The following is a 17,832-nucleotide window of genomic DNA, read 5'->3' on the forward strand; positions in this document are numbered from 1 at the left end:
ATATTTGTCATGAAAAAAAGTTTCGGTTTCTAGCTAGCTCTACTCACTAAACCGTACCACCCAAAATGGAAAATACAAATAGCTAAGGCCATCTGTCCTTTACATACCTGTGACCCTGGAAAGAAGCCATCATCTTTTGTCCGCATACTCTCCAAACCCTGATCGCCTTCTGGCTCCACACTTACATCCTCACTTAGCATTTCATCTGCTTTCTCAATAATCTCTCGTACCTGTTCTACAAAAGAGTCTCTCTCGGTTGCTAAAATAAACTCATTCTGCACCTGTAAAAAGAACAAAGCAACAATAATTTCCCACAAGTTATTTCAAAACTATATATTGAATAGCCATAATTTACTTTTGGTGTTACTGTTTGTCCTCCCTTCAATGTTCTTATGCACAAAATGGTGACACCGTAGAGAAAAACAATTGCTTATAAAATTATCTCCAGCACAGAAGTATTTGCCCTGGTTTACTCTTTGCTGTGTAACAACATTCAATCTCACTTCTTCATCAGTCACCTCAATCTTTGCTAAGCATAGTCAAATTTAAAATTAGTAGCCTTATGTCACTGTAATGCCTCATATCCAATGTTATGTACATTAAGAGCCACATTTAAAGGAAACTGTAACATTAAAAAAGTTGAAAATTCTGTATTGCAAGATGTCTTCTGTGCTTCACTTTCCGTGCCATATAGAACTTCTACTCTATGCAGGTTGCACATCACTAACTCAAAGTATGGCTGTAGCACATAAACCAAGCATCAATTATGTTCCCTACATGGGCAAAAAAGATTGTTCATCCTATCTAGTTTTAATACATTGTATTGTCTTATAAAAATACATTCTGCTGTATATGTTTGAGGAAACAAGCTTAAACAAGTACACTTGGCAATTAGAAAGAAATTCTTAGTTTGGTCTGCCCTGTGAGAAAATTCTGTCTTCTGAAATAATGCATGGTAAAACTCTCAGAGATAATGAGTCTATGAAACAGAAATTAAAGCTGTCAGTCATGGTATCTCTGCTGGGAAAGGGAGAAAGCACCTTAGAGGTAAAGCCTGAGGCATCTTTTTATGTCAAGTTTCTGGGATGCTGGTTCAGAAAAGGGAAAGGCAAGCATGATGTGCTTGTATCAGCATCTTGCCATTTCAGTTGAGAACAGCAGCAAAAAACTCAAAGCTTACATGTAAGTTTTAGAGATCTAGCAACATTTGCCTTTAGAAAAGCAAACAGAATTTGTTTAACCTGGCGCTTTGAGAAAGTTCTTTGCAGTTTTTCAGAAAATCCGATTGCAAAAACCCAAAGGCAAATCTATTTGATAAAATGACAATTCTAAGGTTAAAAACTGATGCAAATTTTCATGTGAACTGAGCACGCAATATTAACTGTCAATTTGGTATAGCACTCTGTGCCCAGAGTTTCTGTTTATGCTTGTGTACCAATAAGGTGAGTACAGGCCACACTACATGGAAGAACAATTCTGAAACACAAATGAGAAAATAAGACTGCTTATATTACTGCTGTGATTAAAACTAGATTCAATTCTTCATCTCTAAAATATATCTTACCATAATTGAAGCTATTTCCTCGGGGTTGTCACCATCCAAATCAAATTTGAAAGTAACCATTTTCCGATTGTGTGTCTCTAGCTGGCATTCCACTACCCGATCACCTTTATTTGAAACCTAAAGCGAAACAACCCAATAGTTCAAACCAAAAGCATCAGAATCTAAGACTTGCGGTTTAAAACTCAGAGACAAACCAACAGTACTGGTCTAATAGAAACACATTCTCTTTCCAGTCTAATAACTGGTGCTGTGTACAGCATCATTTTTTCTGATGATATATCAAATATTCTAGAATAGTCTGTGGAATCAGTGGTGGCTAAGCAAGCCAATTTTGCCATATCTAATGCTCCAAAAAAGCTCTTAATAGATGACGTTTGAAACGCTAACTCCAGAAGCAAAAGAAATACACTGGAAAGCTTGTGTTCTTGCAGTGGGGCACAGCATAGAACAAGACCACAGAAGACACACATTCCTCAAAGCAAAAGAAACCTTTTGAGGCTCAAAAAAAGGCATCAGCACTACCAAACTATCAGTAAAATATAGAAATACTCACATTCAGAATTCTCAGTTTTGGCCTAGCAGTCTTCTCATGGCGAGAGCGACTGCGGACAGACCTCCGCATATGACGTTTAGTAGTCCTCCCTTCATGCCTTCCACTAGAAGCTGGAACATTCTCGTTGCCATCACTCAATCCTGAAGCAACATCAGAATGCGCACTAAAAAAAAAAAAGAACACAACAAGCCAACAACTTTACATTAGTATCCATGCATTCCATAATTGCAACAATACAGTTCACCCTACCAGATGGTATTCTCTTCTGGGTAACAGTAGATGCCTGTTAACCACAGAGTAGAAGAGAAGAGTCCTGTCAACACTTAGGGCTGCTTGAATAGCAGTTCTAATAGCAACGATTTAGCTACATATCTCTTGCAAACTGAGTTGTACAAATATATCTTCTGAATATGTTTTCAAGCTATTTAGAGTTTGAATTCTGTTCAAGTGCCAAAAGGACAGAAAAACATCCCTTATGATCCATTTGACATGACAAATAAAAAAGGACTGGAAGTTAAATTACTATACGTAATCCTATTTACTCCCGCTATACCCTGCTGTAAATCAAAACTTACTCCAACTCTCATAAGCCTATTTTTCTTCTAGGAAGTTTATCTCCTTACATCCTCAAGAAAAGCCACAGTGAAAAAAATATCCCAGGTGAAAAAAAGAGACCTAAAGATCACCCAGGGAAGAACAGTATAACAGACATGAAAGTGAAATTCAGTTTGGTGAAAATAATGCTTACCTATCCATAGAGGAAGCCAAAGGGGTAGACTGAGCAGGCTGTGTTGCTGGAAGAGTCTCTGAAGGAGCAGTCTGTGAGACTCCCTGAGTACCCTATGGATAGAAATCTACATCAAGAAGCCCCCCAAAAGAGTACTGTTCTTTTTCAAGTAACCCAGTAGTCTTCAATGTTTCCTCCCAAATCAGTTGTAAAGCTAAAAGCACTACCTTTTTAGTATTTAAAACAGCTGGCATCTAGACAGCTCTAATTTACAAAAGATTCTAGAGCAAACTGCAGTGAAGCAAATCATCATCTGGGGAGAGGTGGGGAGAGGAAGTCAGCCATCCTTTCTGCTGCTACGCGTCACTACAGTTTGCCATGCAGCCACAGTCTTACTAACAGAATGTGCAAAAGGCAAGCCAATGCAGAACACAAAGACAATTCCAATTCTCCCTAGCAAGAACACTGCAGGGAATAGGCATAAAGACAGATTCTCAAAGGCTATCAGTTGCAGTTTGCCTCTGATATGGCAAAAATGTTCTACAGTACTAGCAAGAAGTGAAGTGTTAACAGGTTTTTGCCTGCAGGATGCACACTCACTTCCCAACAGAACAGCCAGTGGCAACAAGGTCCCCACATTGGCATGACATTCTGCTGTAAGAAAAAGGTCATTTGAAATATTAATTTCCAACTGAAGACAAGCATGGAAGGGATTAGTTCCCCACACACATACACTGTTGCATAATTCAAACGCCCTAAATGTATTGTTAGATTATATTCAACATATTTACCTCCAAAACCGCCTGCTGTGAGGAAGCAGATGAGGCCTGTTGTGCTAAACTCACTGTAGGCTGGGGCACTTGAACCTGTCCTAGGCTGCCCATGGGAACTAAAACATTCTGCTCCACATACGGCTGCACAACAGGAGCAAGATAGCCCGGCTGAGACATTGCATCTGTGGGTAAGGGAGGGGACAGTACAGCAGAAGGAATGCTAACAGAGGCCACAGCGGAGGAAGGTGCAACACCCGAGTCGCCTGGGTATTGAGGCGGCAGCCGAGATGGGAAACCCTGTAATAGAAATGAGGGAGTCAAGTTAGTGAATGTCAGAGCTACGGAGGAAACAAGAGTTAAAAAAAACTTATCAGTTTCAGGGGCATGTTTCAACCTTCCGTACTTGTTCAAGCACTCCCAAAGGCTACTGTCCCAGAGAAAGAGCACAAACTGTTCACGTAGCCAAAGCTCAGCTTGCGAATCACTGTGCTTGAACGAGCAAATTCCCACTCAAAGTTCCAAGTCTTAGGCAAAACAATATTGATCTTCCAACTCCCACAGTTGCCTATTTGGCTTAGTATTTTAAAGGCTAAGACTTCAAATTAGTTTGAGGAATTTTCAGGCTGAACAACTAGTGCTCAGAAGACATTATGCAACTGCTGCTGATTCTTGAGACCAACAGCAGAAACACTCTTGTGTTCTTCCTGTCCTCTCGTGATGAGCTGACCCAGGAACATTCCTACACACTGTTTCTGTTCTACAGCACTCCTTATAACCCCAGCGCAGACATTTGTATATCTATACAATTTTTGTTCTAGAAGAACAATCATACACTGAATCACTATTTTCATCACTATTCAGATTGTGCAATCACTGTAAAAATGGCAGAGTAGCTGAAGCAGTCTGTGCCCAACAGTCTAACGTTTCATGACTAGCATCAGGTACTTACGTCACATTTGAGATCCATGCCATCTGACTTATTTCTATTAAATCCATGTGCCCCCTTCCCACCTCCTTTCCCCTTCCCAGACTTGTAATGAAATACTGACATTGCTGAAAATGCTGCCATTGATTTTCTTTCCAACACACATCCTCCAGTTTAAAAAAAAAAATAAAATCACAATTTTTTGTATTTTTTTCCCCCCAAGTTGACAAATCTCTTGGATATGTAGCTGTCCTCTTTCACACAGTGGTTGACCAAAGTCCTGCACTATGATTCTGTCATTTTAGACAAATTCCATTGCCAAACATGAAGAACTCAAAACACCAGGGTGTCCAAGGACGTTTTTTCCCCCCTCCTTAAAATGGTCCTTTTCCACACAACAGAATTCATCTTCATGGCTTAATGGCTCTCTTTATGAAAAGTGAGTTGGCCAGGGCACACAGTTCAGATCTGGTACCTTAGCGGAACAGGTGAAAGTGTGGAGAAGAGCTCTGCTGGCTTGCAACAATACCTGGTAAAGAGCATCTCCAGCAGGAAGTGAAGCTTCAGCAGCTTGTCCAATGCTGACTGGCAATCCCACGGACTGGACAGCTGGCTGCAGGAGCTGCGGGAGAACCTGGCTGGGCAACTGAGCCACAGGCTGCATCAGTGTGGGAAGCTGGCTAGGGACAACGGTTGATCCTACAGGGACAGCGGTTGCCGCAGCAGTCGTTGCCAGTGTGAGCAATGGCTGATTCATGCCAGCTGCCATTGAAATGGGCAGTGACTGGAAACCTGGCTGAGCCACTGACACATGAGGAGCTGCTACGGGCAACTGAGAGACTGAGAACTGTGGAACCATGGAAGTTGGCAAGGGCTGTCCCATGGGTAGAAAGTGAGAGCCAATGGGGATTGATGGGGCAACTGAAGGCTGAGGGAGAGAAGGTGCTGCAACAGGTAATTGAGGCTCGCCTTGGATGATCGACACTGGTTGGGAAACAGGAAGCTGGGGAGGTAAAGAAAATAGAGATAGATTTTTTTTTTTAAAGCAGGGTTGCAGAAAGCAGAATTTTTATGCATTAGTCAAAGAAAGAATTATTCAAGTTATAGCACTCCGTTAAAGTGGGTGGGGAGCACAGTTGGCAGAGTGGCTGGGAAGTTGACTGGAGTTCCAAAAGGTCCTCAACTTTGCAACACTTCCCCTAAAGAACTCAACAGGCTCTTGAAACAGACACCCACAGAGGGTGAAAGTGCAACATTTGAATACCCTGAAGCACTGACTTGTGCATAAACAGAATCGAATTCCCCTCAATCTGTCCCCAGAGCCAAGCCTGCCTTCTTACAGGAAAGAAGTGCAAATCCTTCAACAAATCTGTCAGCTTTGGGTATGGGGACTAAAGCAACGGAGAATGAAAAGCCACTGTGCCAGCATTCAGAGAATGGCAGGGGATATGTCAATTAAAGCCAGCAAATGATGCAACTGGAAAGGCAGTTTAGATGAACAAGCAACAAAACAATTTTAAAAAACAAAATCAAGGCTCACATGTTCAAGACAGATATGAGCCAAAATGAAGTAATACTCAGTAACAGAAGCTTCTTGACCAGGAAGTAAAGGAGAAGAGCTGAGTAAGAAAGATGACAGAGTGGAGAAGGCAATCCTTTTGGTTCACTACCTAAACAAGTGAATATGTTTCACACACATAATGGTGCAGAAGATAGACATTGATGGGAAGCAGAGAAATGTCAAGTTCCTGAAAATCCATTCATAATATACCATCCATCAATATGCCTCACCATATTTTTGACAATTTAAAGATTTTTATGTATGGAAGTGCTATCCCTCCCTCAAATTACTCACAACTGCCGTGTGCGAAAGAAAGGGTTTCCAACACGTTTTCCAACAAAATCAACAGTTGTAGTACACTAACAATACTATCTGGATGAATGTTTTGGAACCATTAGAAAAGATGACAAAAGTGAAAGAAGCAGTATGTTGAATTTACCAGCTGTGAAGAAGAAAGTAATCTGCTAGAAAGAAGAATTTTGTTTACCTGTGTCCCAGCTGCTGCCTGAGGCATCGGCATAATCTGTGAAGTTTGAGTTTGAGAGACAGTTTGTGTGGGAGTGGTGCCAGCAGAAACTGATGGTTGCTGCAGCTGGTACTGCCCAGGCTGTTGGGAAGAGGCTGGCTGCTGTGCATTCTGTAAGAGAAAAGAGGCAGAAGCTATTTTTTCCCCCAACAGAAGTTTTTTAAGCATATCCTATTTAAATTTTAGTTTTTACTCCCTCATAAGTGACACCAGCTTTTCTTCTGAATGTGCTGAGTCAATTAAGCTTTAGCAATTACTTATTAGCATTACTAATACAACTCCATTATCAGCACCAAATCTTGCAACACCATTATTTCACCTGTGAAAAAAAGAATGAAGATTCTATAAAGGAAGAAAAGGCAGTCAAGAGAAGAGGATACTGCAGAAGATAGTATTTCCAGTTAGAAGAAATTATGAGAGTGAAGTCTGCCTGTCTAGACAGTCTAACTTGCAAATCCTGACATTGAGGATTCATCCTTGAACAGACCTCTGCTGCAAGCTCAGGTGAAAGTCAGGGAAGACAGACACATAAAAATAACTATTAACATAATTCTAAAAATAAATTTCAGAAAGTCAATGAAGTTAATCTCATAGCATGTTAGACTGGGTGAGAACCAGAGGATTCCTCTCCTTTTGTCCAAAACTATGGGTTGAAGCAGGGACAGAGGTAGTCAATTGCTCTTAACGAGTCATCAAAATTCTATCCTAAAAGTATTCTAGTCCTGGGTTTAGGGACTGTGATCTTACCTGTTGAGTGTGTTGGGTAGGCTGGGACGGCACTGATGCACTGCTTGAGGCTGACTGGCCTTGCACCTGTGTCTGGAGGAGAAAAAAAAGACAGAATCAGCCTAAACCCTATGTTTTCTGCAGCAGGCAGTTCAAATAATTTCTGCCTGGACTGACCTGGTTGGAAGAGGTTTCTAGCTGTCCTTTTGGACAACCAGTCCTTTTGGCCAAATTCCACTACAACAACCAGAACAAAGCAGAGCAATCTGGAGAAGTACTGAACTCCATTTTAAGTCTTCCAAAACAACCAATACAGAAAGTCTTTGAAACACACATGCCCCTTAACATGAGGCAGACCAGCCTAACAGCTTCTTCTTCCACTGATGATGCTTTAAGAGCAGGATGCCTTGGTATGGTAACTGGAAATAGAGGCATTAGGTTTTACCTTTACATGTGTTCTAAACCATTAGGTGGGGGGATAGAAGAGGGCTAGAAGGATATAAAACTATCTGTTAAAAAAAATAAATCAAAAATATACAGAATTCTAGACCAATAACAAAGTACTCAGTACACGTACATGTCATGAGTTCCCTGAGTGCCATGAGAGGCATGTCAAAATACAAGCTAGAAATCATTTCCAGACTCACTACCATCCAAAGTCTACCAAGAATTGGATACTGAAGAATCTGGGGGGGTCCATGTTCTAGCTTAGACGGATTTTTTTAATGAATAAGCAACAAAAAAAATGGATGAGTGGCATACAAATGAATGTGGAAGATGTAGAGGAAAATGGAATGAATTTTTGGTTTTGCAGCTGATATTTTTGATCAGACCCCAGGATTTTCATTATTATTTTTGTGACCATTATATTTCTTCATCAGATACTGGGAGACAACTAGACAGAGACCTCCACACGAGTTCCCTGAGCGTGCACCACTTTGATGAACTGCCTTTGTAGGAAAAATCTGGTGCATGTGTATCATATCAGAAATATCTACTGAAATTCCTTAATGCTGTCTTCATTCAGCTTGTGGAAGCTTATTAGGAGCAAGTTTATTAAAATTACATACTCTTTTAATTATAGGAACTTTGGGAAAAGCAGACTGCCAATAAGAGAACCATTTTTTTCTTTGCTGTTTTTGAAGTTTGAGGCCCTTATTGGCTAGGATCTAAACATGTGCTATATTCCACTGTTCTAACTTCTGTTCTCATTGACTCAGTTTGTGCTTCAAATTATGATGTTTTAATGAATTAGATAAGAGATCCCAGAACCTATATTCCATAAAACAATCGTGATCCCTTATTGTGTTTTCCAGACTATTTTACATCCATCAGAATTCACCTCCTGAAGTTTAACAAAGGTGGTTTATGGAGAAACCATCCCCAAGTAAGTCTCAAACTTCTTGCGTAGCAGCCTCACTCTGCAAGTTCTACACCATAGAAATTACTATCTATTAGACTAGTCATTAAAGCTCTTTCAGCTTCAATAAAACATCTTTGTCTCATACAGAAAGCCTTAAATATTTAGTTCTTGATCTTACCACAAAAAGCAAAAAGATTCTCCACCAGTTCCTTTACACAAATCCCAAAGTTGCTAATACTCCAATAACTAAAATGTCAGAGCATCCCTAATTCCAAGAACAGGAGTAGTAAGAGAGAAGTCTACTTAAAGTAAATGCTCTCTTTTCACAAAAAGTTATCTTACAAAAAGTTTCAGACTACAAGTGCAGACACAATGTATACACACATAAACCTCACAATCACAGTGTACAAGTCTGTTACTGACTATTGCAAGTGCAAATACCGTACATGCTGACAGAACGCTTACCTCCAAACTAAGCTTCAAGCCTCAAATTTTGATTTTTAAAAGGACACCATATTATATAGGCTTATAGGGAAGCAATACCTACTAGCAACAGTTGTTTGTGCCACTAATTTACTACTTAGCTTGTTTAATTTCTTTAATGATCCTGCAAATACATTTCCAAAACTGTGTACACATACATAATACAGCTCCTTCCATTGATCTCTTGCCACTTTCTTCCCTCAAGCCTAGAAAAAGCTCTTGCATTTTGGACAGTCACCACATTAACCTTGTTGTTGTCTAATGAAACATTATTCATATGAAAGTTCAACTTCAAATAACACATTCTCATTAAATGGCTAAGGAACAGGAACAAAAATACAAAGCAAGTTTTACTATCACTGCTGGTTCAAACTGTGGAGAAGACATATTTCATTAAACTCACTGTTTAAAAGCCAATTTGGTACTCCAGCTATCTCTTGCCAGAAGAAAAACCAGGCCCAGGAGGAACACTGACCATTTATTACCCTTAACACAAAAGCCCAACAAGTATTTCAGCCAAAGCTGAACACAGACCAAGTGGTTGCTGATGCCTCATTATTTCATTGTAACCTGGCAAGTTAGAGAACCTAGTATCCTACTGACTTGGTGGGAAGACACCCCCATGAACACTAATACTTAGAACTACATGGAGCAAGTTTAAGAACAAGGGTCCCCTTTAAGTGCAAGATATGACTTATAAAAAGCAGAGAAATTCTGGAAGGGTTTGCTCCTGTAACCTGAGGATAGAGTGCAGGTGGTCCTGATGAAAGCGAGGTGGACAAGGCCTGCTGAGTTGAGGGTCCCTGGGGGAAGCAGATGAAGAGCTGCGACTCTTGCAATACCTTCTGAGGCAGCTGAACAATGGGCAATGAGAAGTCTGAACCAAAAGCAGAAGATGACCCCCCTGTAGGGGGAGGAGACTGAAAGTCGCCAGTGTCAGAGGAAGTCAGCTGTGAGGAATCACTGGAGTATTCTGGGCTTCCTTCCAGCCAGCTCCGCCTGGCAGAGCCCCCTCTGGGACTTGCTAACTCAGGACCAAGATAGTTACACTGCTCCTCTGTCACAGGCTGAAGCCGACCATGCGACCCTATGCCTTGAGTGGATTCCTCTTGACTGGTCTCCATAGAGCTCCGGCGACTTCTGTAGACCCGCTGGGGTAAAACTGCCCCTTCTGCTGGAGCAGAAGTCGGTGTGTGCACATGGAACTCAAAGACACAGCTCGCTCTGCCATCACCACTGTGAGAGAGCACAGCTGGGGCTGAGTGCGGAACAAATACCTGGTGGAACGTCATCTGAGCAGGATCTGCACTCAGAGGAGCTGAAACACTGGATAATGGAGAAAGGGGACCCATCCCAGAATCCAGCCTCAGGTTCTGAACATGTCTTGCCAGGTATGTTTGCCCCGTTTGAAAGTCGAACACAGAGCTTTGTGGAGGACCACCTTGCCCATGGTTTGACTCAGAGACCTGCTTCAAATGTTGTTCAGTCGCGTGAGAGTTATAAGCTACTTGATCATACTGCTCCGATACCTGTGATGGATAGTGCATGCCCACCAAATATACAGCTTCTGGATGCATTCTGTAGTGAGCATCCTCTGGAGGCGTTGGTCCAGATCTATAGTCACTGTGGACAGGAGCTGGCTCAAACACAGGATTAACTTGCACATGCAGAGGCTCTCCAGCGACTCTCTGAGCTGCTGTGCTCAGCATAACGAATGCCTCTGGTGTCCAATTGGTGGGACTACCACCAGGTGGGACTAAACTCTGGCCAGTCTTCAGCAATGGCTGGAAGTGGCAAGTTTGGGCTTCCAAAAATGAAGTGCTCTTGCGCCGCTGAGCAACTGCCACCTTCGGCGGGCAGACAGGTGGAGGTGAGAAAGACACCGGCCGTTCATGAACGGTTGGGAAAAATATCTGTGAATCTGGGAACGTTGGTGTTCCCCCACGCGGATGCTGAGGCTGTATTGACATGAACAAGACAAGTAATTCATACATTAAAAGTGAAAGCACATCAACATGCACAGTTCACTAGGCAGTTCTGTGAAGTAACTTTATAGAATGACTACTCAATTCATGGTCAAAAACATACAATACTCAGGAAATTTAGGTGAGTTGTAAATATCCATTAAATACATCCATGGCAAGCATAGCTACGAATGGAAACATTTGCCTGTGTTAGAGCTGCTTTTCCAGTACAATTCCAATAATTCACAAAAATAAACCAGTTTTGCTTCTGACATCATGAGATTTATTGTCACGGGCACTGTGATCAGTGCTTGAAAGCCAATCAAACCTCTGAGGTTACTGCCATATGGGGAATATGAAAACTCAGAACTTCACAGCAGCAACAATGCAGAGCCTCTAGTTTGCCTTTGGAAGATAAAATGGCATTAAATCTTAATATTATCCAATGCAAAAAAACCCACAGTACTAGTGTCCTGTCAGGAGTGTACTCTGTATGCAGTCCAGGGAGCTAATGAGAAACCTTTTCTGAGACAAAGCTGAACTGTGTAAGATAAAACTGCAGAGCCTTTCAATTCTGCTCAGTTTGATCACCTCTTCTGATCATACTTTTTCACGTAGGAAATCAGCACTCACTGAAACAAACCTAACTCTTGCCTGGACAATAAAACATTCACAGGTTTAGTAAAAGCAGAGTTCACAGGCAATTCCACACTATCTGATGTACTACTTCAGATGAGGCTCATCTTATTTTAAGATTCACAGGGAAATTTTCACTGAACAGAGTTTTATGCAAGAATACCAAATAGCTTCATAGTTTTGCATTTTTTCGTCTCTGCCTACATTATGCTGAGAGACAATGTATTATCAACCCTAAAGGGCAAAAAAAATTTGCAAGAGGCAGTAGCAAATATACTGTCTTCAAGACACATGCCATTTATGACTTTTTCCAGTTGCTGTTTCCACATTGTTCTGTTTCTTCCCAGACCCGTTTTTTCTGGAAAAGCAGCAGCAAATTTCCATATTGACCAATACTAACAAGAAGGTCCGACAGGATGAAGAACTATTCCTATGTTTTCAAAATTAGTTCCACATATTTCCATTAACAGAGAAGTGTTTCTCAAAATTTATTCCATGTAAATCAAAGCCCAAAACTGAAAACAGATTACCTTCTGTCCTGCAAGCTATCTTGCATCTGATCTTCTGAGAAACACAAAACAATGGCTTCTTCACATCAAGAAGCACCTGAAGTGGCATTTCTGATTAAGAATTACAGAGAAATCCTCAAAAGTACTCATAGTCTGAATTTCTAGTATCACTACAACAGCTAACCAAAGCGTTTAGAATAACCAGCCACAGCAACACCAAGATTTAAAAGCTGGTTGCTCTGTGCAGGGCTTAATTGACATTCAGTATTTGCTTAGGAGTTGGAAAATAAAAAGCTGGTCTTCTGAGTTAAGGGCTAAGAACTAGACTTCCCTTTACCTTCTGTCATACAACTGAGTAATTCACATTTATACTATCTTAAAATACAAAAAACAATAATCAGCCACTGTTTGGTATTTAAAAGTAGTGTTTCCCAAAAAAGAGCAACATTCTAGCAGCACAGTATAAGAAATAAGGAATTAGCTCTTCATTTTCTCATTTTTAAAAATGCTCAAAGCCCAGGATGTATTTAATGATAACTTATCTTACTGTGCCAGGAGGCAAATGGTAACACATACAGGACTGACAGAGAGGGAGGGCAGGCTGGAGCGTCGATGCTTGCGTGGAGAGGCAGAGTGCATGGGCAGGACACTTTCCAGGGCTTTAGAAAGCTTTTCTGCAAAGGTTTCTTCAGGGACAGTCCGAAGGTAGAAAGGAGAAAGAGGTGCAGACAGCGCTGGTGGTGGGGTACAAGGAGCACTGAGAGGGATGCAGGACATAGAGGGAAGAGCAGGAAGGTGGGGGACACAAACTGACATGCTACGACCACGTTGAAGCTAAAGGAGGAAAACAAAAGTTAAGAATTGAACACTTAAAAAAATGAAAAACAAAACCAGCAAAAACTATAATGAGGTAGAAAAGAAATGCAGACACACAATGAGAGGCCCAATACTGACTACTATATGTGTGCAAGAAGATATGAGAAATGCTGAATGAATGCCAACACACACTGGGAACAGGCTATGTACACCTCTGAGGACCCAAGTTTGCCTTTAGGTTACTGAGCAGTGTGGGAAGTTCCCTAGTACCCTTACAAGAAGGGTGTGAAAGGCAGGACAGACAGGAGAGAACATTTTGTCCAGGGCCACTGATGTGGCTCATACTGTGTGTAGTCACAGCACCTGGTAGTCTAACAAATAAGAAAACCTAAACAGAAACTGATGAGCTTTCAAACATTCATTCTTAGTTTAGTGAGTGGATGTGTGTTTATACATAACACCTCACAAGTCTCTCTGCTTGGGCACCTCCCCACCTGAATTAAGTGGTCTAACTCCCTGCAGCTGGCTCTTTATTAACTGAAACATTATCTTAAAAATTTAAACATTACACAGTCTACATCATGAGTTGTAGAAAAAAAGTTGGTTTCATGTGTGGAAAATTCAGTAGAATTAGTCTTAGACAAGCATTTTCCAGACACTGGGCCAATAAAAGCATCAGTATTTTGTAATCTTGCCACAGTCCAGAAGGCCATAGGTCAAATCCAACCAAATTGGAAAAATCAGAATTAGGTTTTGGGGTGCGGTGTTTTGGGTTTTTTGTTATTGCTTTTTTGTTGTTGTCTGTTTTGTTGTGGTTTTAAGCAAATGGAAAGATGACATTTTAAAGAGGCAGTCTTCAACTGCAGGTTTTCCTTCTTTAATGGTATATGCATCTTATGGATGTAATCCACGTTTTCTTAATATAACTGAAATCAAATACAGACATCCAGGGGAAAAAACCTCAAGATATCCAGTGGAGATCTGATTTTAAAGACTTCTGATGTGAGAAAACTTGCTAGACCACTCAAAAATTTGGGATATAAACACTTTACCCATAATCTTCACCTGTTCTAAGGCAGGACTAGTTTCATGTCATTCCTAATTCATCTAAACTGTTCAGAAACGTCTCCAGTGATGGAGACTGTAGTACTTAACTGTCCTTGTTGGTTAGAAAAAAAGCCTTTTGCAAACAACAATTCCATGCTGCAATTTAGGTTTATTGTTCCTTATTCTATCTGATAACAATGTTGTGATCTGATTAGCCTCCTCCTATTTTACAGTAGCCTTTACAGCTTTCTCTCTCAAACTCATCTTTCATATGCTCAGCTTAACTATTTCAGTCTTCCCTCATAAACTATGTTGTCTGTATTTGTGGTGTTTGGTTTTTTTTAATCACTGTCCTCTGAATTCTCTCCCAATTCACCCTCAAATTCACTCAAGCAGGGTGTCCAGGATAGACTTACCAATGGCCAAGAGAAAAACTACTTCATGTAAGATGATGTTTGCCTTTTTCACACCAGCATGATGTTTTTGACCATGTCCAGCTTGTGGTTCGATGTAATCCCCGACTTTTTTTTCTCAGAATTGTTGCCTAGTCATTGTTGCTCATCCTGTACTTGTGTAGCTGATTATTCCTGTTTAAGCATGAACCTTGTTCTTGTCCTGATTGAACTGCATTCTATTTCTTTTTAAGGCCATTCTCCAGTTGTTGATGTATTTTTGAATCGTCAGCCTGTCTTCCCAACAAACTGTTAGTAGTTCTTGTAGTGTTCTACTGTTCTGTCCCCCTCCTGGCACCACTGTCATCACCATAGAGCATGAGCACATTTTAACAGTGAACTAAGCAGCTTGACTATACCCTCTTGTCATGTGCTTGTTCTCCCATCCCCTCTCAAAAGATTACGGTCTGCCATAGCCATCCCAAGACAGTGAAAGGGCTTCTGGTTCAATATACGCCCACACATCAAGATATGGCTTACCAAGAACAGGAGCTTATTTAGATGGATTAAAAACTCATTTGATCAAGGACTCACAGTACCACACGCTTTAGGTTAAGTACCTTTGAAAAAGATGGAGATGCCTTGCTTCTGAGTGAAACCAGCATGTTTTCCAAAAAGCTAGTAACACCAATGATTCTGTATTAAAGCCTCCAACTACAGGTACCAAAAAAAGAGTGAGGACTGTCAGTCTCAAGTGTCACATCTTCTCCTTTACAGTATTACTACATTATACCATAAATGTCTCCACCTCAGGATAAGATTCTTATTTGTGTAAGAAACAAGTGTCAAGGGAACCACTGAAGACAATATAACAGTAGCAGAAGTTCTACTCCAGAGTTAGAATAGATTTCTGCGAACTTTCGTACTCAGATCTAAAAACATACCAAGGAGAAAAACATACCAAAATAAAAGGGCAACACAAATGAACATAGTAGGAAAAGTATTTGTGCCCAGTGCAGACTTTCCAGGGAAGAGGAATACGCATGGCAACTGATGAGCAAATCAACACAAGCTAGAAATAAAATTGAGGACAAGGGTGTGGGGTCGTTTCAGTCTGGAGTTCTCACATGCAGCATTCTATAACAGTTAAAAAAATCTTACCTGCAGAATCTGTAATCAAAGCCTCACAGAACACACACACAGCAATTTCATACTTATACAGTAGCTCAAATTATGCTAATCCCACCTTCAAATGAAACCCACAGCTTGATCCCTGGTAACTTCATATACACAATACACACACCACCTTCCCATGTGAGATTAAATGCTTACTTTCATGAGTAGTCTTGTTCTAAGGATGTTACTTCCATCCATTAAAAAAAAAAAACAACCCTAACTTAAGTGAACTCAAGATTAAACAAAAGCTTTAAAGACAAACATGCCCTTGCACCTTCCCCCACCCCTAGACTGTCACCTTGCAAAGACAGCCCCTTAACCACTCCCATGCAGAGTTTGTATCACGTGCAAAACAATACATACATGGAAGAGTGCCTGCCAGACTTTCCTCTCACCTTTCAAGAGAAAAAAATAAAATAACTCCATGCATTTGCAATACTATAAATTCTCACTTACCGCTGCAGGTGGCTGATATCCTCCATGCTGTTGCGACTGCACTTGGCCAACTGAAGCTGGATATCCCTGAACTGCAGCTGTTGAGATTGACTGGTCATGCTGGGAACCATACGACACAGTCTGTTGACTGCTCACACATGATTCGGTATAAACAGATGACCCCTGGCCACTGTCAACTGTCCCATCAGCTGCAGAAGTTAAAGATGAAAATCTGCATTTCAAGAACTGCGGTCTCAATCCACAACTTTAAAGATATTATAATCAATCAAATATTAGATTGACATTTGTGCCATGTTACATGGACCTTATAAGCATTTTAACTCTTGTAATATTTAAACTGGTTAAAAAAATATTTTTTTCTTCCTCAATTCCTTACCAATACGCCTTCCCTTAACCTCTGAAAAAAAATCAGCAGTTTCAGGAGTTCTTTGGGAAAACACTTAATAGTAAGCTATGCTTCCTATAAAAGGCTAGACTAGAAATAGAACCCTTAAATTCCACATTATTATGAGTGATCTTTCAGGGGTTTTTAATTATTTTTATTTATTATTTTTATTTTACACAGGCATATAAAACAGGTCTGTTGTGCTGACTGGCAGATGCACCTGATGTAGGCATAGTAGAGAATTTAAAACCCCTATTATCTAAAGAGCAGATAGCAATTTGCTTTCTAACTTCACCATTCCAATACAAAAGTTCTCATCTACCATCATTATTCAAATACTGATTCAAGTGTTGGGATAGCAGAAGAGGAAAAGTTAGGAGTGCTAATTCATCTTTTCCTGTATAGTATATAAAACAAAGTGAATCCTGTTTTCAGAAATAAAATTATGAGCTGAACTGCTTGACATTAATATAATTTTCACCTTCAACATAAGTTAACAAGGATTTAAATAAGTGTTTTTAATAGCTCTAACTGCACTGGTGCAAGAGTATACAGCTTCCTGTAGGGCGAGAATATACCCTCCCTATAGGAGGGCAGCAAAAACTAGGACATGTTCATGCTTCAGGTGCCTCACTTCATTTAGTGTATTAACTTGAAACAAAGGAAAATTATTTTGTGCTAAGACACTGGACTGTGAATTGTGCCAAGACGTGGCTCGGGCAAGGCACAGGAATGCATCTTATTTTGCTGTGATTTCTAGTGGTCTAATGCTTTTCAGCAAGCAGCAATGGCAGACAGCAACATCTTAAGATATTTACTGCTATACCCACCAAAAGTTTAAGACTCTAAGGGGGATAACTGTGTAAGTGCAAGAGTTTCTAAATAAACCGACACACTTACAAAGAATAGATATACTGGGTTGCTGGAACTGCAGCTGTTGGTGTTGATCAGCTTCTGGTTCTTCAGGCTCCACTTGTGTAGAAACCGATGCTGAAGTAGTGGGGACAGGAGTAGGACCAGTGACAGATAGGGGATGCTTTGACCCTGCATGGGAAGCACTCGATGGTTGCTGTTGCTCCAGCTGCTGCTTCTGACTACCTTCTTCCTGAAGCTTCTTCTCCTGTTCTTCTCGCACCAACTGACGCTGCTCTCGCTTTCGCTTAATCAAAGATACCCTGTCCTTGATAGCTTTCGCCATTGTCTTGTGATCCCCTTCACAGACATAGCCAGATTCCACCTGAAGGAGGATA

General features: G+C 40.7%; 1 protein-coding gene across 14 annotated transcripts in view; it reads right to left on the reverse strand.

Moving 5' to 3' along the window:
- The window catches only part of WNK1 (WNK lysine deficient protein kinase 1), a 107,309-nt gene that overhangs the window by 28,062 nt on the left and 61,415 nt on the right, over positions 1-17,832 (reverse strand). For 6 of the 14 annotated variants that reach the window (XM_063318708.1, XM_063318698.1, XM_063318672.1 and 3 more), the window contains exons 7-19: positions 17,483-17,819; positions 16,198-16,385; positions 12,887-13,144; positions 10,731-11,159; positions 7,377-7,448; positions 6,591-6,740; positions 5,072-5,545; positions 3,636-3,914; positions 3,445-3,498; positions 2,866-2,957; positions 2,118-2,280; positions 1,565-1,681; positions 108-281 (exon numbers count right to left, since the gene is read on the reverse strand). In XM_063318708.1, coding sequence (XP_063174778.1) covers positions 108-281; positions 1,565-1,681; positions 2,118-2,280; positions 2,866-2,957; positions 3,445-3,498; positions 3,636-3,914; positions 5,072-5,545; positions 6,591-6,740; positions 7,377-7,448; positions 10,731-11,159; positions 12,887-13,144; positions 16,198-16,385; positions 17,483-17,819 — 2,787 coding nt within the window. The remainder of the gene's footprint in view (positions 1-107; positions 282-1,564; positions 1,682-2,117; positions 2,281-2,865; positions 2,958-3,444; positions 3,499-3,635; positions 3,915-5,071; positions 5,546-6,590; positions 6,741-7,376; positions 7,449-10,730; positions 11,160-12,886; positions 13,145-16,197; positions 16,386-17,482; positions 17,820-17,832) is intronic. The other 8 variants (XM_063318762.1, XM_063318752.1, XM_063318780.1 and 5 more) reach the window with 5 other exon arrangements.

This window comes from Chroicocephalus ridibundus, chromosome 1, assembly GCF_963924245.1.
Source record: "Chroicocephalus ridibundus chromosome 1, bChrRid1.1, whole genome shotgun sequence".
NCBI lineage: Eukaryota > Metazoa > Chordata > Aves > Charadriiformes > Laridae > Chroicocephalus > Chroicocephalus ridibundus.